Source organism: Mesoplodon densirostris, chromosome 10 (assembly GCF_025265405.1).
Source record: "Mesoplodon densirostris isolate mMesDen1 chromosome 10, mMesDen1 primary haplotype, whole genome shotgun sequence".
Taxonomy (NCBI): Eukaryota; Metazoa; Chordata; class Mammalia; order Artiodactyla; family Ziphiidae; genus Mesoplodon; species Mesoplodon densirostris.
This window is the reverse complement of record NC_082670.1, coordinates 35,067,326-35,093,478: the sequence shown is the minus strand read 5'-3', so window position 1 is coordinate 35,093,478 and position 26,153 is coordinate 35,067,326. Positions and strand designations below refer to the sequence as shown.

Here is a 26,153-nt window from a genome sequence, read left to right as displayed (position 1 = left end):
ATTAATAAAATGGCACTCCAGTTTATTCGGAATCATTTATTCTCATGTGAGTTTGGTTCCAGTAGTCAGCAGCCTGGCACTACCTGGGTATACAGAAACAAAAGGGACCTAAGCTAAGAGTCAAGCTTTGAAATAGAGTTATTACACAGAGGTAGAGTTGGGTCAACCAGAATTAGGCCTCCCAGGTGTCACAGTCCTGCATCTGTCTAACCATATGTTTGAAACATTGTTCTCAGAAAACAGCACTGGACTTAACAGTTAGACAACCATCTAGGACTCTGCTACCACTAGCCACTAACCCTGAGCAGTGCTACTCAATCTCTCTAATCCTCAGAGATTTACATATCTTTCAAAATGGGAGTAATAATAGCTATTCTGTCTATCTCACTGGTTTGTTTTGAGGCTCAGAATCTAAATCTAAAACAAACAAGGTGTAACAATAGAAGGTATTAGTACTGCCATCGTCACATGCCCTACAGCCTGAGTACATAATTGATATACTGAAGCACATTACCACAGTTATCTGAGAATTGAAGGCAAGATGAAAAACCACTAACCCACTGAACAAAATATAGGAAATCCTACCTCTCAGCAACTGGTTTGGCAATGTTTTCAAAAATGGTCTCTTGCTTTGCATCTTGATCAAAAATCCTTTGAAATCTGCAAATGTGAAAACAGTAATTATTTAAAAGCTTGAGCCTTCAAACACTATTGGATTAATACATTTTTTTTTCCTCCTGAAAGCTTTGTAAATTACCTCATATTTACATCACTGGGCTTACCTAACCTAACACAATGTTTGCCCTGTAGCCCCAAACACACTGTACTCTTGTACCCCTGTATACAAATGGTGGGTAAACAGTATTGCTTTGACAAGATCTGCACAATAAATCCCTCTGAAAAACCGCAGCAGCTTTGAACCAAATAATAAACTGTGTGTTTTTTAGCTCTCAAGAGGGACAGTGTCTGCAATTGGCATCAAATTCAAATCTAGATAAGTGCATGAAATGGAAACCCAAGAACAGGATGTAAACAGCCAAAGAACTTCTGATGTCTGACCTGTAAGAAAAGAATGCAGCTGTGAAATGTATGATTTTTGAACTTAGTTTTAAAGTTTTAAACTGAAGTTTATTTTCCATTAATTAGGTACTGCACCCTAGTATCAGCTACTTAATTCTTAGGACAGTTTGTTTCATTTTGTTGATCATGAGTCAAAAGTCAAACAGTAAATTAAGATAGACCTGTCCTATAAAGGAAATCTTGATCTGACTGGCAAGGCTCGAGCCATGGGGAGGGGGGATGGTGTCCATTGCACCCTTCTTGCAATGGCACCCTGACTTAGCTTAGTACAGGATCACAAGCACAGCTGAAAACCTGGGGGGAGACTCACAACCTATCCTTATACAGTATGTTAACTCACAACCAGCAAATATAGCCCCCCTTCAAATATCATGAAGAAACAGACAGGGAGCAATACAAACAGGAAGGAAAGGAAAAAAGGGAGAGAGGGCAAGGAGAAGTGGGGAGAAAGAGAGAGAGAGAGAGAGAGAGAGAGAGAGTGCATGCATAAGCACAGAGGGCAAAACGTTAACAATTGATGAATTTCCCACAAAGGGTAAAGGAGATTTGACTGCATCATTCCTCCACCTCTTCTGCATATTTAAAAGTTTTCAGAATAAAAATTGGGAGAGGGGGTACATTAAGGCAAAACCTTTGAAACACCCAAATCCTAAGCAGCTTTCAAAGTGCTTAGGAGCCTTTGGTGTGTATGTCTGCCCACACAAGTGAGTTGGGCACATGTTCAAGTGAAGTAGAGACTACATGAAGTGTAGGTTTGTTTTCACTACTCAGGAGTTCAGAAGGATGTCTGGAGCTGGGTTGGATATAAAATGGAATGAAATTCATTGTCTTTAATCAACATTAATTTCAAAAGATTCCTATAGCATATCAACCACCCTTTTGAAGAAGCAAATAATGAAACTATATACAAAGAGAGATTGTAAGGCACTCTGGGTACTCATTTAGCAGGCCAGATTATATTTCAGCAATATTTACTGAGTGTGCCCAGAACACTCCTCAAGACCCTATAGGTGTATGAGGGCTTCAGATAGGAATGTTGAGATAACACGGCTGCTCAAGTGCTCTTCAGAGCACTACCCACTGTGATGTCTGAGCACAGACCCAGCGGTGCTTTTAGGTGATGATGCTAAGGCTGTTTTGCTTCTTTTACCAGGTTGGTGATGACTGAGCAAATGAATTAGCCATTCCCAACTCCACTTCCTTAAAAGGAATGACATCTACCACCATGTAAACCAAAGAGATGGCAGGAGTTTCAATAAATCACACATTGTGCATTAAACATAAAATATCATCACCCCCAAACATTTTACTTTATATAACGCAGTTGTATAGTAATCTAGAAAGTCATTATGATCAGCTATCTTCTGAAAACCACTGAAGAGCAAAATAGAATCAAAGAGTTTAATAAGTTCAATCTAATCCTTTACAGAGGAAGAAATTGAGGCCCAGAGAGATAAAGCAACTTACTCGCAGCAGTGGAGCTAATCTATAATGTGCCTTGAGACATAATGTAGGTTCTCTGATTCCTAGCAGGTCCTTTCATTTATTAGGAGGTTGTGTAGGCTTTTTCTAAAAACCATTTCAAATGTGGTAATTGCTCATCTCTTCTCACCCCAAACCTGTTCCTCCCCATCTTCCTCATCCTGGTAAATGACACCTCCACCCTTTTAAAAGTTCAGTCCAAAACCCTTAGAGTATATCCTTGACTCCTCTCTTTCCATTACACTCTATATATGACCTATCAGCAAACTCTGTCAGCTCTGACCTTCAAAATACATCCAGAACCCAACTATTTCTCAACATTTCCACTTGCTACTACTCTGGCCCAAGCTGCCACAATTTCTTGCCTGTCTCCCTGGCTCCCTCACAGTCTATTTCCACATGCTAGCAAGAATGATCCTGCTCAAACATAAGTGAGATTATTCCCTCCTTCTGCTCACAACCCTCCATTACCTTCTCTCAGCACTTTGGGAAAAGTTCCATATGATGTGTCCACTCTGCTGCCCTTTAACCTTCTTCTTCCCCTCCAGCCCCCTTGCTTACTCTCCTCCAGCCACACAGATCCCTCACTCTTCCTCAAACATGCCAGGCACTCTCCCATCCCAGGAACTTCACTCTTGCTATATCTTCAGCCTGGAATTCCCATCCCCCAGGTACCTGAATGTCTCGTTTCCTTACCACCTTCAAGTTTGTGTTAAAATGTACACCTTCCTGAAGACCCTGTGAAATACTGCAGCCACCCCTCCACTTTGCTGTCCCTCATCCCAGCGCTCCTTGTTCCCTTTCCTTGCCTTCTTTTTCTCCACAGCACTCAACACTTTCTGATATATACACCTTGCCCGTCCATCTCCTCCCACTAAAATGTAAGCACCTAAGAGCAGAAGCTTGGTGGCATTCCCTGTTGTATTCCTAGCCATTAAAACAGCACGCAGTGGATGGTTAATAAAGATTTACTGATTGCATGAATTTTCTTGGGAGAAAACAGCCTTTAAAATGCTTAAATATTTATCTCTGAACATATGTATTTTACTAATTTCTTTATTTAAAATACTAAAACCAATGTTTTTAATTCAGAGATTTAGAAAGAATGATGAAGAGATTTAAAAATAAGCAGATAGCACTTTTTCAATAAGCATGTGTTTAAATTGCACTCTGTTTGTATCTACATAACATACAGTACTTTGGACAGGGCCGATGGATAGAAACATGGCCAATTGTTTCTTAGCATTCAAACAGAATCATGCTGAATAAAATGTTTTAGCAAACTGTGGCTTTGTGGAGACAGGCCTAGGGTATCTGTCATTAAGCCATAGCTACTAAGGTATGTAGCATGCTTACACCAGAGGGAGAATGCCCCTTCAGAAAAGTAAGTCATATATTAGAAGGCTACTCCTTAAAGGATAGAATGAAAGGCAAAGAGGAGCCAAAAAAACAAGGTTGGGACCATCTCACTATGCAACCTTGTGCTAGCCATCCTGCTTGTACTTACTGTAAAAGGAGACACAAGAAGAAGAAGGGGTGGGGGTGCTGGGAGAGATATATACATGATAGACAAAGGGGGGAGTTGTGAAGCCCAAAGAGAATCTTTATAAGACAAAGTAATAATAATAATAATTACAATAATAATGAGAGGGGAGGAGAAATAAGAAGTAGAGAAAGAGAGAAAGAGAGAGAGAAACACACAAAAATATCTGACATGGTTTTATCCAAAGGGCAAGGGCAGGAATGGTCTCAAAATAAGGCCTATGAAAAACAGCATAGAGAGGAATGCAAGAGAGCAATTAGGATTCCTTCAGCAGGACCCAGGAATCTCCTACCTAAATTTAGGCCAGAGACTAAATATGGGTTTAACTTGGGCTCAAACTTCTCCGGAAATCAAAAGTGGGGATTAAAGGAAATGATGTCATCTGAAACTGGAGAATAAAGGCAGTATGAAACAGCCATAATCCCCAAATTTAAGGCCTGGCTCCTAGAATAGTATTCAGACCAAGGGCACTGACAACAATCCAGGGGTAGCTATTTGCTACTTTCCACCTGAACCATACAGCTCTGAACTGTGCTAGAGAAATAAAACATAACACATAAATATGAGTATATGTATAATTTAAAATTTTCTAGTAGCCACATTTCTTAAGAGAAATGAAACAGGTAAAATTAATTTTAATAATATATTTTAACACAATATATCCAACATTTTATCATTTTAACATGTAATCAATATGAAAAAAATCTTGAGCTATTTTATATTCTTTTTATTTCATACTAAGCCTTCAAAAACCCTCAATATATCTCATACTTACAGTGCATCTCAATTCAGACCAGCTACATTTCAAGTGCTTAAGAGCTACATGTGGCTAGTGGCTGGTACAATGGACAGTACAGATACAGAGCGTACATATGTACACATGAGGTCAGTATACCATTTATGTTAAGAAGGCTCACCTATACAGCACACATCTTTAATAAAGTTTAGTCATGCACTGAACTTCTTATAAGAGCTGAACTATAGTGGGCCAAAAAGGAAAAAGATAACACTTGATAAACAGATATAGTAAAGAAAGGCTGAGATCTTGGGCTATCCTGTTGGATACAGAAATATACCCCCTTTTTAACTTTGGGCACAGCAATGAAAGACAACTTGAATTCTATCTACTAGATAAAATAGAGAACTGCAGGCTTCCCTGGTGGCACAGTGTTTAAGAATCTGCCTGCCAACGCAGGGGACACAGGTTCGGGCCCTGGTCCAGGAAGATCCCACATGCTGTGGAGCAACTAAGCCTGCACACCACAACTACTGAGTCTGCACTCTAGAGTCCGCGAGCCACAACTACTGAGCCCACGTGTCACAACTACTGAAGCCCGCGTGCCTGGAGCCCGTGCTCCACAACAAGAGATGCCACTACAATGAGAGGCCCGCGCACCACAAGGAAGAGTAGCCCCAGCTCACTGCAACCAGAGAAAAGCCCACATACAGCAACAAAGACCCAACGCAGCCAAAAATAAAATAAATTAAATAAATTTTTTAAAAAATAGAGAACTGTACTACAGTCTCCCCAAGAAATGGTGCCAATGATTTCACAGTGGCTATTAATGCAGTACAAGAATTAGTTCAATAGTAAAACAGAAATGAAGATGAAAAAAGAAAGGCTTACTTGAATCTGTAGCTTTCTCGCTTATTATTCACAAATCCATCTGCCAAATCACGAGGTAAGATGATCTCCAAGCTAGGTGTTAATTTTTCATCTTCATCTATGGAATAAATCTGAAAATGTGAAGACAAGTGAATATAAAATGGTAAAATTATGGCTTGAACAATGACCATGTTATTATGATATGCATTGTAATGGTGTTTAAAAAATTGCACTTTTCAGATAAAAAGTCATAACATAGCACAATTTGGATAATTTTCCTCTTTAAACTCTGTGCACTCTCAAATAAATATATGGAACTGAACAAGAGGTAAAACCTAAATCAATGCCCGATCAAAGCTCAAATCCTCTTTGAATGATGTAATATTCAAATTTGAGTTATTTAAGTGTCTGTCTCCATTGTTGAGAAGCTAATAGCCCTGACAACAACATACTATCTAAGTATTGCTTTGGAATTATGTACCAGAAATTAACATTTTACTACAACCAATAAGCATTTCTGAGCATTTCCAAAATGCTAGACACAGAGATGAAAGGAATGGATCTGAGCCTTCTCAGAGAGCTCACAAGAATGCCCTAATTCAAGTTATGTTCAAAGAAGTAAATGTTTCCACGAGACATATTCAAGCATCTGATAAAAGACATGTGGTTTCAAAGGAGACATGTGATTCATGTCTTTGATGTCATTTTCAAGATTCTCCTCCCAGCTCAGCCACTAATTAGAAAATGACCTGGGAGAAATCACTTAACCTCCTTAAGCTGATATGGAAATGAAGGGTCTTAACCAACCGCCTTTACAATTGTAATATTCCCTGATTATTTTCTTGGTTACCTACTCCTTTATTTATTGGCCAGGAAAAGCAAGAGTCAAGCCTATAAAGAGATCATGGGGAATAAAGAAAAGTCTACGATTCAATGTCCAAAGACCTGGGTCTAACACTGATCTCAATTTACCAGCTGTGTGACCAGCCACAGCTTTCAGAATCTCGGTACCTTATACATAAAATGAAGAAAACAGAATTGCCTCCATTACAAGATTGCTGTGGGGATCAAAGGATGTCATGGAAATGGAAGCATTTTGTAATGCACCATAAAAAATGTTAGTCATTAGATTTAGAGGTTTTTAAAAAAGACTTCTTGTCTTTCATCAAGAAATAAAATTCCTTCTAACAGGCAATACTTCCTGTTTAAGACCCATTTAGATGCTTGATTATGGGGGAAAAGTCATATTTTTAAATAAGTAAAAGCCTATCTAAATCTCCAGAAAGTCTGAATAATTTTCCTAAGCAGATTTTTATTGAGCCCTCTCATTTAAAATGTGAGGAGCTCATGTAAGAAAAGTCATGCTGTAAAATAAAATTATTTGTAGAAAGTAATGGCATCAGGTCCAAGGCTTTCTGGCTAGGTTTTCTCAAGAGACATTTAAAAATTATATACTATAGGGCACTACATTATTTTTTTTAAGGTTAATGGCTAGACAGGTGAGTTAAAGGAGTATGTAAGACATAAAACATGAAGGAGCGAGGGGTGCCATACATTTTTAAAATCTGTAACACTCAGTACTCAGAAGAGAAAAAGGACCAATAATTAGAGTAGGTACTGTGACCCTCAACTCCTCTCATTAAGTCATTCTTTGAGGCATTAAGAAAAGTCCCTAACGAAAAAACTTGTTTACTCTAATAGATTGGCTTTCTACCGTTAGTCATAAAAATATGTGAGATTGTTTTTAATAGGAGACAGATCAAATGCAAGGATGAATATGAAAATATTTCAAAATATACAAAGCACTATACAAATGAAAAGCATTGCCATTGTTAAAATGATCAGAGCATCTTATGTACCTTTTAATGTATTAATCTATAAATTATCATAATTTAATATATAGTGCCTTAGGGAATACGATTAATGAAGTAATGGAGCCACAAAATGAAGAGGAAAAAAAAAAAACCTTTGAATCACTCTTGGTTTAATGTTACAAGGGGCATTTCTAGTCAGAGAAACAACCACACAATCTTTGGGGGCCAAAAGGATAGGGTGCTAAAAGTGGGATTTCTAAGGAAGAGCAGGGATACTCTCTGCTCTGGGCACAGATGAACTCAAAATTCGTTCATCTGTGTTTTCTTATGTTTGTGCTATGCGGCATAATGTTGCATCTCGGTAAGAATCTGACATTATTAAAATACACTATGATACCTAAAAATATTTCCTGGAGTAGCAAACAAGCCACTCCACAGAATCTCACCAAAGAAATGCAAAAGGAGGCACACTGAAATATTCAAACATTGCATTTTAAGGAAAGAGGAAGTTCAAATAAAATCCAGCGTTCTCCATCAACCTACCACCACCCCCAGTCCCACTTCTATCCATCTTCTCATGTTACTATATCCAAGCACCTGTTTCTGACTGCTGAGTCAATGCAGACAAGTTCAATATTTTTAGCTAAGAATCTGAGGAGGGCTGGGGGGGGGGGTCAGGGAAATGTTACATATAATTTTTATAAGTGATGCACTTTTACAACCCTTCTTGAAAATGAATGTAGGAGGAGAGAAAATGGGATGATACCCATGGCTCCTTTCTATACTCTTTATTCCTTAAAATTAAAAAAAAAAAAAGGCAATATTTTCTTTGGAGTCTTTTCATGCATCTTTTCCTAAATGTATTCCACGAATGAAAAGACTGAAGATGACGACGATGACAAGACACTATATTCTCCTTGTCTTAAATACATAAATTACATGAGGCAAATGCTAAATTATGAGCTGCTATGATGTTACATATATACATACACACTGTGTAGATATGGGGTAGAGATAAAATATTATTAATAATATGCCCATTCCAGAGACTCGTGAACAGGACTCCGATTGCCCTTGCCTATATCCTTATTTTGTGAGGCAAAAAGGTTTTGTCCCAAGAGCCAAGAGCTTTGGGAAAAAAAAATCTTTAATTAAAATCAGGGTTCTGCCACTCAGTAGGTGGGTGGCTTGGCCAAATTATTTAACCTGTCTGAGGCTCAGCTTCCTCATCTATAAAATGAAGAAAATGACATCAATCTTGCGGAGTTCTCTTGAGACTCAGGGATAATGCAGACAAAGCATCTAAGTGGTAAGAATGAGTATGGTCCTTCCCAGGGAAAGAAAACAACGTTTGAGAAGCATTCAAAGTACAATATCTCTGCTCAGAGTAAGGGTCATGTCTTATAACCTTCTTTGTACCCTTTCAAGTTTAGCACCCTAGAGGAAACACCTAGTAATGCTCAGTTAATGTTTTCTGAATAAAAAGTGTATGTGTATTCTCTGTGTCAGGATGCATAAATATCTATCCATATCTGCAATGAGTGTATGTCAACGTTCATGCTTCTGTTCCTGATAACAATATAGTTAGTCAACGAATTCTAAGGGCCCATTGCGTGCAGAGCACGGTGTATGCTTTGTGTATCTTTATCTGTAACTATTATCCTATCATCTCAGACGTGGATAGCCACGTTTCTCTTGCTTGCACGTTTTGCCTGAGGACGAAAGAGAAGCTTGAGTGTACCTGGGTGCACAGAGCTGCGTGACTGTCTTCCAGAAAGGTGCAATAACGATGGACAGCTGAGGCGCAGTCTATGTGAGCGTACACGCAGACGTACGTGCACGTGCACGTGTCTGCCGCTGCGTGAACATGTGTGTCCGGGGGTACGCATGTGGCTCTGTGAAGGTTAGTCTGGACCCGCAGGGCTGGGTTGGGTGGGAGTGTACTGGGTGTCTGTCTGTCCGCGCCCCTGACAGAAATGCGCGGGAGTCTGCGAGGCTGCCCAGGCTCCGGGTCCAAGTGTGCTGAACTCCGGGCCGCAGCCAGCGCCTGGCGCCGAACCACTCACCCCGCCCAGGGCCCTCGCGTGCCGCCCCTCCCCCGGTCTGGGAGGCCCCGCCGCGCCGGCGCCCGTGCTGCTCCGACCCGTACCCCTTGTTGCTGCTTCCGGACAGTGGGCTTCACCCTGGCGAAAATTTGGATAGTCTGCTTCACCATCTCCTCCCCGGTTCTTGCACTGACCCTTGACCTCTCTCTCAGGCCGTGGCTCCCAAAACTTCTGACTCCCGCCACCTCAGGCGAGACGAAGCCTTAGCAACAGTAACTAGGGACACTACCCAAGGAGCCCCGCGCCAACCAGGACCGCCTCCTCGCCCTAATTGGTTGCTGACGGGTTGGGGAGGCCCGAAGGGAAGGATTGAGGGTGGGGCGGGGCAGAGCCGAGCGGGGAGAGCTGCGCATGCGCGTGGTCAGGTCTGGCATCTGGCTTAACGCCAGAGCTGGCCTGGAGAGTGGTTAATGGGGTGATAACCGTCGTGCCTTGCTAGTTCTTCAATCCATTCTTTCTCTCTGCCAGCACCTCTTTTTAGCACTGAAGTCATTCTGGTTTTTATTATTCATTCATTGAAGAAATGGCACTTGATCTGTGACAGCAATATACTGGCCCTGGATCCTGAGCTGAGCAAAACTTCCTGTGCCCACTTGGAGATTAGGGTCTGATGAAGGAGACAGAGTTTTAATAGGAAATTACAAGTTATGTTGGGGTTAGCGCGGGGTTCTGTGGAAGGGCACCTCATCTAGTTCTGTTTTGGAAGAGGCCAAAGTTGGAGGAAGGGAGACTGTTTCCCATTCAGTGGTCCTGGCGTGAAAGGATGGGCTCTGGTGTGCACTGTTGGTGGGAATGTGAGTCGTTACAGTCACTAAGGAAAACAGTGTGCACGTTCCTTAAAAAATTCAAAATAGAACTGCCATGTGATCCAGCAATTCCACTCCTGGGTATATATCCAAAAGCATTGAAATCAGAGGGATATTTGCACTCCCATGTACACAGCAATATTAGCCAAGATATGGAACCAACCTAATTGCCCACTAATGGATGAATGGATAAAGAAAATGTGATATATATAATGGGTTATTATTTTATATATATATTATGTTTTATGTTTATAATGGGGATATATATGAAGATTATTCTGCCAAAAAAGAAGGAAATCCTACCATTTGCAGCAATGTGGATGGGCATTATGCTTAGTGAAATATGTTGGAAAAGACAAATACTGTATGCTCTCACTTATATGTGGAATCAAAAAAAGTTGAGGGCTTCCCTGGTGGCGCAGTGGTTGAGAGTCTGCCTGCCGATGCAGGGGACACGGGTTCGTGCCCCGGTCCGGGAAGATCCCACATGCCGTGGAGCGGCTGGGCCCATGAGCCATGGCCGCTGAGCCTGCGCGTCCGGAGCCTGTGCTCCGCAACGGGAGAGGCCGCAACAGTGAGAGGCCCGCGTACCGCAAAAAAAAAAAAAAAAAAAAAAAAAAAAAAAAAAAAAAAGTTGAACTCAGAGAAACAGAGAGTAGAATGGTAGTTTCCCGGGGCTGGGGGGTGGAGGAAATGGAGAGATATTGGGCAAAGGGTAGGAACTTCCAGTTATAAGTTCAAGGGACTTAACATACAGCATGGTAACTACAGTTAACAATATCGTGTTATATATTTGCTAAGAGAGTAAATCTTAAATGTTCTTTTCAGGAAAAAAATTAATAATGAGGTGATAGAGTTGTTAACTAGCCTCATTGTGATAATCATTTCATAATATATGCATGCATCAAATTATCACATTGTATACCTTAAACTTATATGTCAATTATATCTCAGTAAAGCTGGAAAATAAGTAAGTAAATAAGTAAATAACAAAAAGAAAAGAGGGGCTCCTCAAAAGACACTGTTAACACATGGAAAGTTGTTCCACATCATTATCCACCAGGGCAATACACGTTAAAAACCACAATGAGATATCACTACACACCTATCAGAATGGCTAAAATTAAAAATAGCCGCAAAACCAGATGCTGACAAAGATACAGAGAAACTGAATCACTCATACATTACTGGTGGGAATATATAATGTGAAATATATCATAGATAATTTTACAGCTACTCTAGAAAACAGTTGGGTAGTTTTTTACAAAACTAGAGATGCAGCTACTATAAGATCCAGCAATTATGCTCATGGGTATTTATTTCAGAGAAATGCAAACTTGTGTTCACACAAAAATCTATACATGAGTGTTCATGGCAGCTTTATTCATAATAGCTCCAAACTGGAAACAACTCAGATGTCCTTCAACCACTGAATGGTCTAACAAACTGTGGAATACTATTCGGCAATTAAAATGAAGAAACTACTGATACATATAACAACCTGGATGAATTTCCAGGGAATTATGCTGAGTAAAAGAAAACAGACTCATAAGTTAAATACTGTATGATTCCATTTATATAACATTCTTGAAATGACAAAATTATAGAGATGGAGAGCAGATTAGTGGTTGCCAGGGATTAGGGAGGTGGGGGGGGGTCGGGTGAGGTGCTATGGCTCTAAAAGGATCTTTGTGATGCACTGCTCTGTATCTTGACTATGGTGGTGGGCACAGAAATCTACATATGTGATAGAACCGCACACACACACACGCGTGCATATAAAATTGCTGAAAGGTTAGTAAGATTGAATAAGATGGACAGATTGTATCAACGTTCATTCCTTGGTTGTGATATTGCACTATAGTTATGAAAGATGTTACCAGTGGGAGAAACTGGGGGAAGAGGATGCAAGATCTCTCTGCGTAATTTCTTACAATTGCATGTGAATCTACAATTATCTCAAAATAAAAAGTTTTTAAGAAGAAACGCTTAGGAAAAAAAAAGAAGAAGAAGAAGAAACACTTAGAGAATGAAAAGACAAACTGCAAACTAGGAGAACATTGCTGCAAAACACATACCTGATAAAGGACTGGCATCTGGAATACTTAAAAACTCTTAAAACTTAATAATAAATAGGAAAACAAACTACCTGATTTGTTTTTTTAAGAAGGGTGTCAAAGCATTAAACAGACATTTTCCACTATAAGGATGGCGAGTACATGAAAGATGTTCAACATAATTAATAATTAATGAAATGAAAAATTAAAAGCACAATCAGATACTATTACACACATTTTAGAATAGCTAAAAAGAAGAAGATAAGCTGGCATTAGCAAGAGCTGGCATGGATGCAGAGTATCTGGAACTCTCAAACGTGGCAGGAGAGAATGCAAGATGGACCAGCCACTTTGCAAAACAGTTTTCTACTTTCTTATATATAAAATTGTATATATACTTATCATGTGACCCAGCAATCCTACTTCTAGGTGTTTACCTAAGTGAATTGAAAACTGATGTTCACACAGAAAGGCAAACAGGAATGATTATTGTGGTTTTGTTCACAACTGCCAAAAGCTGAAACAAAGCAAATGTTCTTCAACTGCTGAATGGATAAACAAACTGGTATGTCCACACAATAAAAAGAAATGGACTGCTGATGCCTGTAACAGCATAGGTGAATTTCAGATTTATTATGTTGAGTGAAAGATGCCAGATGCAAAGTTACACACTTTAAAATTCCACTTTTATGACACTCTGAAAAAGCAAAACTATAGGGATAGAACCACTGACCAGATCAGTTGTTGCCAAGGGCTGGGGCTAGGGAAAGAGGTTGATTACAAATGAGCATGGGAGAGTTTTTTGGGGGGTGATGGAATGGTTTCATATCTTGATTTTAGTTGTGGTTACATGACTACGTACATTTGTCAAAAGTCATAGAATTATCTATACACTTAAAGGGGTAAATTATACTGTATATAAAGTGTACTATTATAAGAAAAGCAAAAAAAAAAAAAAACAGGATGGGGAATGAACAGGTGTGGCAGTAGTGGGGATGGAGAAGAGGAGAGAACCAGGTATTTATGAAATAGATTTTAAGGACTTTTTCACCTGGTGCTGTGTGGAAAGGAAGAAATGACTCAAGATTGGGCAATTGGGTTGTTTTCATACATTGGCTTTTGTGAATCATGCTGCAGGGAACATGCGAATGCACGTATCTCTTCAAGATGCTGGTCTCATTTCCTTCAGATATATTCCCAGAAGTACGACAACCTGTGTCCATCTACGAACGAATGGATAAAGAAGATGTGTTGTATTTACATATACAACGGAGTATTATTCAGCCATAAAAAGAAGGAAATTGCAATTTGCAATAACATAGATGAAGGTAAGTGAAATAAGTCAGACAGAAAAGGACAAACACTGTATAGTATCACTTATGAGTGGAATTTTTTTTTTAAAGTCAAACTTATAGAAACATGGAGTAGAATGGTTGTTACCAGGGATTGGAAGGTGGGGGAAATGGAGAGATGCTGGTGAAAGTTTCAGCTGTAAGTTCTGAGGACCTAATGTATAGCATGGTGACTATAGTTAATAATACTGTATTGCATACTTGGAATTTGCTAAGAGAATAGATCTTAACTGATCTCACCACCAAAAAAAATTTTTAAGTAACTATGTGAGGTGATGGATGTGTTAATTAACTTGATTGTGGTAAATATTCCACAATGTATACCTATATTAAATCATCCCACTGTACACTTTAAATATATACAATTTTATTTTTCAATGATACCTCAGTAAAGCTGGAGGGAAAAGACTGGGCAGTTGGGTGTGTGGTGCAGGTACTCACATGGACACGTAAAATAGATCAGAGCGGGAAAGAGGAGCACGAGGAGTTGGGGACGTGCTCAATTTCAAGCGCCTGTGGGATTTCAATCCATAGTTGGATAAAGTTTAGGAGAAAGCTATGGCTGAAAATACGGAATGGGGAGTCATCACAGGGTTTTTTTTCCAGAAGGTGATCAAGTCATTTACAAGAAGGGATGCTGCAATACTAACACTGACAGTTGGAGGTGTAAGCAGGGCTACAAAGGAGGCTGGAGGAGCAGCTGGAGTGATGGTCTGAGGCAGAAAGGGGAACGTTGTAGCATGAAAGCCAAGGGGAGAGGATGCTTAAGAAAAAGAAAGTGTCCAACAGTGTTGGATACTAAAAAGGATGCACTGAAAAATGTCCATGCAACTTAGCAACTAGGAGGTCATTGGTAACCTAGACAGCGGCTTCAGTGGAGCGATGGGGACGGAAGTCAAGATTACAGGAGGCCCAGGAGTAAAGGAGCGGCTACCGTTCCAGAAGCTTGCTGCTGAAGGGTTGTGAAGAAGTAAAACACAGGGTGAAAGCTCGAGGAACCCAGGGTAAGGAAGGGTCTTTTGTTCGTATCTAAGGGGGTAAAAACAATAAGGAAGGGGAGGTTGAAGGTACAGGAAGAGAGAAGATAATGTGAATAATTGGCATTATACCAAGATGGTGCAATGGAAGAGGCAAGGGAGCCAAGGGTATTCATAAAAGATCATTTTAAGTGTTGAATCATGGAGTCTAGGTTGCTTAGAGCTGCTAGTGACATTTGACATGGAGGAGTGTTATGAGGTTGGGAGGGACAGTGATGGGTCCAGCATATGGGAAATTTACACTTCTTGTCTGAGCGCCAGGCCACATGACCAAATGCATTGATGGGGAGGAAGTGTGGGTTCAAATCCCGCTTCTGTCATACCTAAGGGTGTGACATTGGTCAAATTATTTATGTTTTTAAGTCTCAGTTGTCTCATCCAATAAATGGGGATGGATAATAACAACAGCTATGTCGCTTAGTTGGGAAGAATACGTGTGGATACGCATATAAAACGATGACTGTCAGGTGAATAGAGAATGCTCAGTACCCAAAGGGTTCTGACCTCTGGACTGGATTCCTTTGATTGTAAACGTCTCCTAAGGGGTGGAAACTGCAACATATATATGGATAGGAGACATACCAGGGATTACAAACTCACATCTCCTGGGTCCAGACCAATGGAGTAAGCATGTCAAGCAGACAGGTATATGACAATAGGCGGTGGTCCTGTCAACTGGAGACTCTGTGTCCCCAACTAAAAATATTCACATTCAAAATAGCTAAAGTACAAGGCTTCCTAAATAAAGCACGACTGTGAGCCCCCAGCTTACAACCTCTGTTCCTGTTGCTGGTATAGCCGACTTCAGTAACTCCCAGGCCCAGTGCCTCTGACAGGTTTACCAAAATCTCAAACAGATGGCTCTAATGGGTATTAAATAAGTTTTGAGATTAAATCTCCAAGTTACAATGTCTTTCCCACAACTATTAATAGGCTGACATTCACTATTATTATTTGCACCTTATCCACTTGCTTAAATATGGGAATTAAGATGCCTTCCAATTGTTTAAAAGATTCTTGAGCTCTGCAGTTGCCAAAATAACATATAACTGCACCAGGAAAAATAGCCAGGGTTTATAAGCCTCAAATCTGAAAGAAATCAAGCTGTGCCTGTAATGAATTAGTCTATAAGCAAGTTAGTTGGGTTTTGTGTGTTTGATTGTATGTTTTTTAAGAAAAATTGAAACTGTGATCCAGTACTAGTTTTCAACTAGCTCTTTAGCTGTTGATACTACAACTATAAAATGTGTTAATCTTCTTTGTAGGCCTGAAGAGGGACTAGTTAAAATTTTATGGGCTGGTAATTTTGATATTATAGAATATGTACCTAAAATTACCTAATTGCAGTAAACTTCTCCTTCCTCTATTTTATTCCATGGCTTTGGAGGATTTATTTTCACTGCCATAGAATCCCCCTTTATTATCAGATGAGCAAGCATGCTCAGACAGGAGTGGTAGGGCCTCCATGAACAGGACAGAAGACATTTGATTGGGGTCTTCTCCTATTACTTTACTCCAAGGGGCAAGACAAGGAACCAGAATTTTTCTGTTTATTAGTAAATAGCATTATTAATAGAATAAAAGTCAACCACTGTAAACTGTCCCTCTACTGTCTTGAAAGCTTATCCATAATAAGAACTCAAGAATATGTTTGGAGATGATGGATAGGACGTCAGGCATGATTCCTTCATGCTTGCTAAGGGTCCCTGACTGAGGATCCCATGCAAAGGAGTTGAAAGCTGAGGAAGAAAGCATATTTTCTGTGGTGGATGCTTTCCTTGCAAATCCCCTTGTCAGCCGAGCTCCAGCTCATCAGTCATATGAATGGTCAGTATCAGAGGGATCCCCTCATACCTGGCAGAATAAAAAAGCCACTTATTCCATTGTTTCTGAATCAAGTGGAGAATACATAGAGCATTTTCTGGGACTCATTAAATGCAGAATAATAACAACATGCTGTTAAATTGCAGAGCAAGGGTACCACAAAATCTGTAATATATAACGTCAGCAAAGAATTCTCTTTTGAGAGTATGTTCAGCTAATTTAAAGCATAATTTCATTACCATAACCATCTTCACACACAGAGCAGAGTGGAATTCATAAAACTTTACCAGCACTTGGGTTTATAGGATCCCAGTGGGAATCACTGGGTTTGGTAAACTGGCACCACCTCCCTTTCCCTATCAGATGGTGGATGCAGAGTTTTGACATTATACTGGGACCTCTCTCGGGTTCACCTCTCTCTGGCTGAGAGGCAGAGGCTCCTCTCCTCCTGCTTTGTCTGATCCTCTTCCTGCAGCTCTCCTGTGGCTCTCACTGAACAGCGACATCAAAGTCATTTATGGCTGGAAGCTGGTGGCCAGCCATACGGAATTACAGCCCAGGCTCTCGCCGGATTACAGAGTGTAGCATGTGAACCAAATGACAGTGCCATGGCACAGAGGAAAGGCTGGTAAAGCCTCCAGTTTTGAATGGAAAATATGACTGTGTATTTATGCACAGGCTCCTCATAAACAACCTGAATGTTTCACCAACATTCCCATGAAGCCAGGGATGGGCCGAGTTAAAATAGATCCAGAATGCCTTTCTTCTAAGTAAATTACCCACCCTCTCCTATCTCCTCCGGTTGTTTACTTTAACGTGTTTCCCTGCCTATTTCAGAACTTAAGAAATGCTTACCGACAAATAGCATAACTTAAGACATAAAAGAAAATGGCTCACATAGCAGAGTTCCTTTATCAAATGCATTATTATTGCCACAAAGTCTAACAACACCTTACCCATCCTGGAGGTAGCTCTTTAGCAATCTCATCTGCCTACATCTCCACCTCCTTCTCTCCTAATCGCTTCTCAATCCCTGCAGTCTGACTTCCATCTCCCTGTTTAAACTTTGCACAGAACCTGTTTAAACAGAACCTGTTTAAACTTTGCACCTCCAGAGTGATACCTTTTTGTGTATACATCCTGGAATAACATCATGATAGACCCAGTTGCCCAGGCTTGACCTCAGAGTTGCTCCTCGCTGCTTCCTCCCTCTGAGATAGCTATATCCAGACAGTTTCCAAGTCCTGGTGATCCTACCTCCTAAATATCAATAACTTTTGTCTCTTTCCAGTCAACTCCATGCTTGCTACTTATTGCCTTAATGTGGCTCTTCGTGTGGCTCTTCGTCCTCTGCCAGTATTAGCAAAGATCTCCCAACTTCTTTTCTTGCCTCTAATCTCGTTCCCCCTTTATTTCATCATTGACACCTGCTACAGGATTAGCGTTATACAATGCAAATAAGTCCACATCACTCCTTGTTTGAAAACCACCAATCCTTCCCTGTTACAAATAGAATCGAGTCAAAAGAGCCTTCATAACCTGGTCCCAAACTGTCTTTACATCAACTTCACAGCCCTTATCATGTCCTCCACCCCTACTTCCCTGCCCCTCGACTCCAGCCACTGATTTCCCGCAGTTCCCAAACTTACCATGCTTTTGCATGTCTCTGTGCCTTTGTCTGTGCTTTTCCTACTGTTTCCAGTGCCCTTTCCACCTTGTTCATTAGGAATACTCAACTCACCTCTCAAGACCCAGCTCAAATGCCACCTGCTCTGTAAAGACCATCGCCCCCATCTCCCCTTGGCAAAGTTAGTGACCCTTTTCTGTGCAGCTACATCTTATGCGTCCCTTTGTAATAGCACTTATTGTTCTATCAACGTTGCCTGTATGTATCTGTCCCCCCTTCGTGCCAGGGATTATTTGAAACTTCAACTGTTTCCTGTTTCTGCCTCTGTATTCCCAGTGACTAATAAGGCTTTACGCACATACCAGAGATTTCTACATGCCTCATGAATGAATGAGTGCATGCATAACCCGTTGCAAGGAATCAATAAAATAAAACCCCTCCAATTTAAAATTTTTATCTGAGGCTCATATTTCCATGGTGAAAATCCTCCTCCTCCTCTCTCACCCCAGAGAACAAAGGTAACCTGCAGACTGAGTAGACACTGAACAGTAGAAAGAGTTAGAAGCAAACACAGCATCACCGTTCCCACTTCTGAACCCTCTTTCTTCAGGCACAAAAAGATGGTTACCAATTTCCCAGAGTGATAAAAGAGAACACATTAACATTCGTGTCAGTGGACGAGAACAGAAACAGAGTGATAAGTATAAAAGCAAAGTAGTCCCATTGTTAAGTCAGTGAGTTTCACCCAGGGTGTCTGGGAAGCACTTAATGAATCTCGGAATAAACTTGTTTTTAATTTTAAAAAGAATGCACTGTTTACGAACGACTAATTAAATGTTTATTCACCTTCTTTTGTTTCACGTTAAAAAAGGTTTGTTTGAAAGTTTGCTGTAGGCAGTCGCTGGCACTTCAGTAAACTGCTCTTCCTTCTCTCCCATGAGTTTTACTCCCCCAAACACTAGAGGAATGTTTCCTAAAATACACAGCCTCTTGCCCTTTTCTCCCTCCTCTTTTCCCAGCCAAGTGTTCAGGGCCAGGTGAAACATCACTTCCTCTGAGAAACCTCTCCTGATCCTCTCAAACTCCATACAGCGCTCTGGCTCCAGGTTCCCGTAGCATCCTGTATCCTTACACCACGCTATCATTACTTATAACAGACACTGCGTACTCACCATGGTTGAGATTCAGCCATTTTGTTGTGTGCATAAATAGACTGTTCTTTTGATTCGCTGCTAGTAGTCCATGGGTTAGATGTGCCACGGTTTGTTTATTCACTCATCCAGGGTAAGTCTTCATTTCTCAAGGGTTAATGCTTAGTAGTAGCATTGTTGGGTCATGGGGTTAGTGTATGATTAAATTTGTAATAACTCCTAAAAATTGTTTTCCAAAGTGACTGTACCATTATGCCCTCTAAACAGCAATATTTGAGAATTTTAACTTCTTTCTAGACTCATCAGCACTTGGTATGGACACTCTTAAAACACTTTCTAGACATTTGATAAGTACTGGTATCTCACATGGTTATAATTTTCATTCTCCTAGTGACAAATGATGGTGAGCCTCTCTTTATGGGCTTATTTGGCATGTATATATCTTTTTGTGTGTGTGTGTGGTATGCGGGCCTCTCACTTGTTGTGGCCTCTCCCGTTGCGGAGCACAGGCTCCGGACGTGCAGGCTCAGCGGCCATGGCTCACGGGCCCAGCCGCTCCGCGGCATGTGGGATCTTCCCGGACCGGGGCACAAACCCATGTCCCCTGCATCGGCAGGCGGACTCTCAACCACTGCGCCACCAGGGAAGCCCTTGGCCACTTTTTAATTGAGTTATTTGCTTTTTGTTGAGTCTGTACATATATACATATATTATATATGATTTATGAATATTTCCTCCAAGTCTGTAGTTTATCTCCTCATTCTCCGAACAGTGTCTTTCACAGAGCAAAAGTTTTTAAAATGTTAATGAAGTCTAATTTATGTTTTTTTATGGCTCATGCTTTTTGGTGTTAGATCTAAGAACTCTTTGTCTAATTCCTGGTCATAAAGATTTTCCTCCTATTTTTTTTCTAAAAGTTTTATAGCTTGACATCAATAGTCTTACATTTAGGCTTATGATGCATTCTGATACATTTTAAATTAATTTTTTATAAGGTGTGAGGTACATGGAATTGAATTGAATGTCTTTGGAGACATCTTACCTTTACCTTAGAACACCCTGCTTCCAATTCAACCACTGCAGGACTTAAGATGCCCCATTTTCTTATGTCATGGTTGTAACTCTAGTGAGAATCTTTGAGGCTGGGCAAATTTGAACTGAAGAAAGGCTTAATTTTAATCAGACAAGCTGACAGAAATGAATATTAATAAAGAAGAAATAGTGCAGGTACTAAAATATCTAGTCCTTGCTTTGACAAGTATTGGTTGGCAAAATCAACATACAGTATGTGTGTGTTTATCTGTATGTATACATCTGTTCATTTATACACTCTCTCACACACGCACACACAGACACATCTATAGACTCTTAAATATTTCTGAGTTATTCCCTCTCCTTAGAGCTTTAAACCATAATTTTACTTGTTCAGAAATTCCAACTACCCTTTTCCCAGAGGCAGGAGATTTTGGTTAGTGGCTTTAGAGTTTGTCACAAACTGTCACATTCTTCAGTTTATAAAATGGCCTTGACTTGGGTAGACCAAAGATGGATTTTCCATTACATCACTTAGAAACGGATAGGCCTTTCCATAAACACACTTAGACAATTTATCCCAACTTTTACCTTTTTTCTATTTCATTTTCATGTTTTAATGGTCCTTTTGCTGGCAACCAGCACATCCCTTTGGGCACCATTGGCAACATCAAGAAGCTTGAGTGCATTTGCCTTGCCCTGAATCAGCCAGGATGGCACAGTGTCTTCTTTGCCAAGCCCACTGAGCTTGAGGCCTGAGGCAACCCCATCACCACTTTACACCCTGAGGCCTTCACACAGAGCTGGGAGCCTTTTAAATTTCTTGAATTGAGGATTAATGACTTTCTCTGTTATTAATTCTTCAGTGTTTATGGGTTCACTTAATATATCTCTGTCAGGCTTTAGCCTAAAATATTATCTTTGAATCAAAAAAAAAAAAAAGCAGTTTTCTAGGCCAGCCTTTACCAAGAAACACAGAATACTTATTGTAAAAGATTGGATTGTTTCAACTCTTCACTCCCCTGCAGTAGGATTGTACATCTACATCCTTCCCCTTGCAGCTTGGCACTGTACCACCACAGGACAATGGGACAGTGGGAGGAGTTTACTTCCCCCCAAACTCCACTTTGTTGGCACTTGGTTTGGCCAATGGAATGTTGTAGAAATGGCATGAACAGAAGCTTTGTGTATGCTTACATGGTTTGGCTTGCCTTCTTGCACCCCTGTAATTCCCATAAGAAGAACATGGCCCTGCTGGCTTCTATCCCTTCAGTTTGGGCCCAGAATGAAACTCAAAAAGCTGACCCAAACCTGATCTGCAACCTGGACCTAAACTAGCCAACTGCAGCCTGAAGCAGAGCTGCCCTGGCACAGACCAGTAAGTATGAAAAGTATAATGCTTGCTGTTTATAAGACACTGAGTTTTGTTACTTAGCATTATTCCAGCAATAGATGACTAATACACTTACCTATCTCTCAGTCATGTTTTCCATAGACAGTCAAGTCCATATGAAACCCAGCAGAAATTGTTACTTGCTAGGAGAAACAAACAAGTGAATATTGTAGCCATGAATCAGATAGGTTACCATCTTGTCATGGATTTTTCTCCAGCATAGCCCATTCTTCAAGAATCTGCTCTAAGGAGATTTTCTGAGCATCCTTTTAGTCAGATCAGTCTGTGTAGAATTACAGAATGCGAAGACTGTCATTTCCTAGTTGTCCTCATAAGTGCTGGATCCCCACAACTGAAGCCTCTATCAAGTTGTTATGTTACGGTTCATACATAAGCAATGGTACAGCTTCCAAGCTGCAGGAGCCAGATTTCTTGGCAATAGAAAGAACCATTAAAATTCAGCCTTTACCCAAGAATATTAACAAACTCTGATCATTAGCAGTTAATGTCCACTGCAATGCTCAGTGTGTATCAGCAGGAAATGACAGGCTGTCCTTTGTCTTCCCAATATCGCCAAATGAACACAATTTCTTACATTCCTAGCTCCATGAATATATGTGCATTTTGCAGTTACATTACTGGGGTTGGCCAGACCTCATGAGTATATTTCCTTACACTTAGATTTTTAGCTAGATAATTTTAATTGGAATCTTTCATTACAGTGTACTGTTTCAAAATCTAAGGACATAGCTGGAAATTTCCTTTACCAAGCATATCTCAGAATAAGATGCCATCATCATACCAGCAGAAAGTTCCTAGGCCACCTTGAGCCTCAGATTTGTATCTTTACAGCATGATCAAAGAGTCTTCCTAGTTTTAATGCCCTGAATATCTAAAAATAATCACCAAGCCCATAAAAGTCATACTTAACCTTATAAAACATGTGTTGGCTTAGTTCATTTTCTCAAAGCTCACCTCCCCTTCTCTGCCTTGACTTTGTCTACTTCTCATCCAGCCATTCCTTTCTTCCTTGAATCAGATTGCTTCTCTTCTGACTAGCCAAACACAGGCAGATTGAGCAAGGCTTAACCGTATGAGAGATCTTTAGCCTACAAGAGCAAACATTAAGGGGCGACATTATAGTCACCTTTTAACATTTGATGGTGTGTCATGTAAAAAAGGCAATATGTTAGACACGAAAAAAAAAAGAAAAGAAAAGAAAGAAGGAGTAGGCTTGTCCTGTGTTGCCATGGAAAGAACAGAGCTAGACTAACCAGTAAGAATAAGTCATAGAAAAAAAATCGGGCTCAATGAAAAATCTTTCAAACAATTGGTGATGTCCAGTTACAGAATAAAAAGCAGTGAGCCCTCATCAGTGAATGTGTTCAAGCTTCTCAGGAATAATAGATACTTAATTCCTACGTCTCTGAGTACCTTCCAGCTCTGAAATATTATGATCTGATCTATTTGATTCTCTATAGTGTATCAATATGAGTGTTTGTGCAGTGCAGGATAACATGGGCCATAACATTTTCATGATTCTGAGATTAAATGGAAAAGCCAAGCAGAATTTGTAGCCTTGAATCTAGTATGTCCTTTTGAATAGTCCTGGCTTCTGTGGAGTCCAAATTAAAATATCTTACATAGTAAGATAGAAAGCATTCTATGTCTGCTGGTTAGTTTTCTATTATACCCACAGCCTGATCCCCACTGTCTAGAAACATAAATATGTGTATATCTCTATGGCTGAGATCATGTTAATTTATTACCTCCCATGGTAGTCCTGAAAGAAGCTTGTTACTCCATTTTCTATTTTCTGACCACAACAACTTCGGGGTTACGTTTCTTTTAATCTAGTTATATTAACATGCAGAGTGTACCAAGAGAAACACTTTCTATGCAGACTTAATAAATCAGGAATACATTTCAAAAGGAACAAAAATGGTATATAGTGAAAAATTCTTCCTTCTCCCTTCTTTAAAAAACCAAAGGTCAGATTTTAAAAAAACTATATTTAAGACTTAACTTGACCATCCAGATGCTTTAGTTTGAGATTGGGATTATTTTCTTCTACCTACATATAACCTTTAGAAAGTCCTTCACTGTGATTGATTAGTGACAAAGTAAGTGTTTGAAAGAAAATGTCATTCCTGAAGCATCTTTTTCCTGGTGCAAAATTCTAGGTTCGCAGTCATTATTTATTTACTTTTTTTCAGCACACCAAAGCCTGGATTCTGGCCTCTATCTATGTTGTTGAGAAGTCAGTTGTCAGTCTAACTGCAGCTCTTTTTGAAGGCGTTCTCTTTTCTCTCTGGCTTCTTTTACGATTTTCTTTTTGTCTTTGGTTTCCTGCAGGTGTCATCTACTGCACCCAGGTGTGAATTTCCTTTATTTATCTTGCTTTTGATTCATTATGCACCGTGAATTGGTGGTTTTCATCAGTTCTGGAAAATTCTCACCCATCATTCTTCAAATATTGCTTCTTATCCTTTATCTTTTGCTTTTTCTTCTTGAATCCAATTAAACATCTTAAAATTCCTTGTTATATACTCTATGCCCCTTATCTTCACCTCTGCATTTTCTAGGGATTTTGTTTGTTTCTCCATTCTTCATTTGTAACATTTTTGATCCATTTTCTAATTCTCTAAGTCTCTCTGTAGGTGCTATTAAACCTCTCCATTGAGATCTTATTTTGGTTACTATATTTTTCAACTCTACAACTTTTTATTCAGTTTCTTTTCAAAAAAGCCATGCCACTTTTTATGGTTTCCAGTTCCATGCTGTAGTTTTCAGCATGTCTCTTTAGCTCATTGAATATACTAAACATAGGGTTTTTTTTGTAGCCTGTCTCTAGTAATTTTAAAATCTACAGTCCTATAGCCTATTCTTTTCACTTCATATTATATTGTTCACATAATGTTATTGGTCTCCTTTCTTATAATTTTGATATCTGAATAATATTATGTTGATTAAAGGAATGATAGTTTCCTCATCTATAAAATGAGGATAGTCTCACCTCTTGGGGTAACTGCCTGACTCACAATAATTTATCTCAGAGAGTAGACCCTAAGTAATTATTTCTGCCCCTATGTATCTTTGCAATGATTATGACTTTAAAAATAATGTTTATGAGTAGATGGAGTCTTGAAGAAAACATGGAAAAATGAAATAAGTTGATAGGGTATTTGAATTGCATGTGTTTAAATTTTCCATTATTTATATTGAAATACACTAGAGCAGTAAACATAAATCATAAAAAGTAAAATGAAGTTTCTTAAAGCTAAAATGGTAATATTCTATATTTTAATGAGCACTTACTATGTATCAGGCCCTATTCTAAGCTCTTCACATGTATTAGTTGATTTAATCATCTCCCAGCAACCCTCTTTGAGAGGTATGATTATTATTCCTATTTTACAGATGAGAAAGTTGAGGTACAAAGGGGCTAAATAACTGTCCATGGTCACACAATTAGTAAGGGGCATGGCCAGGATTCTAACACAAGCAGTTTGGCTCCAGAAATCACTTTCTTAATTATAGCTTTATGAAAAAAGAAGAGGAAACAGGAAAGAAAAAAGAGTATCAAGAAGTGTACCTACACCAGTATACCTCTTGTTACCACATCTTCTTTGACATGCCCAGCTCCATTCTGTACTAACCTTAGAGGATTACGAAAAGATGTGAAGAGAAAAAAAGAAAGTGTTCTAGGTACTATGGATGTATAACAAGTCACCCTAAGACTTAGTGGCATAAAACAACCATTTGTTTTGCCCATGGATTCCATGGGTCAGGAATTCAGAAAGGGTAAAGGGAGCAAGACTTGTCTCTGCTTCACAATGTCTGGAGCCTCAGATGGAAGACTTGAAGCTGGGGATAGAATCATGCAATCATCTGAAGGCTCCTTCACTCACATGTCTGGCTATTGATGATAACCATTAGCTGTGAGTCTCAGCGACTCTCCAGGGGGACTTTCCTCAGAGACTAGTTTGAGCTTCCTCATAGCCCAGGGTTGGCATCATCCAGAGTTAGCACTTTCAGAGAAAGAGAAAAAGAAGTAGAGATAGAGATGGAGATGGAGAGAGGGAGAGGGAGAGGGCGGGAGAGTGAGGATAAGGCTGAAACTTTTATGACTTAGCTAGGAAATTACCCAGCATATTTTCTGCCATACTCTGTTGGTTGACGTAGTCACGAACCCCAGCCAGGCTCAAAAGAGGGACAGTCACATGTAAGAAAACCATATAAGA

General features: G+C 39.8%; 1 protein-coding gene across 1 annotated transcript in view; it reads right to left on the bottom strand.

Annotated features, from left to right (window-relative positions):
* The window catches only part of KIF6 (kinesin family member 6), a 402,079-nt gene extending 392,275 nt beyond the window's left edge, over positions 1–9,804 (bottom strand). Inside the window, exons 1-3 of the mRNA XM_060109677.1 lie at positions 9,675–9,804; positions 5,733–5,842; positions 586–660 (exon numbers count right to left, since the gene is read on the bottom strand). Of these exons, the coding sequence (XP_059965660.1) occupies positions 586–660; positions 5,733–5,842; positions 9,675–9,740 (251 nt within the window). The 5' untranslated portion in view covers positions 9,741–9,804. The remainder of the gene's footprint in view (positions 1–585; positions 661–5,732; positions 5,843–9,674) is intronic.
* Positions 9,805–26,153: the final 16,349 nt, after the last annotated feature.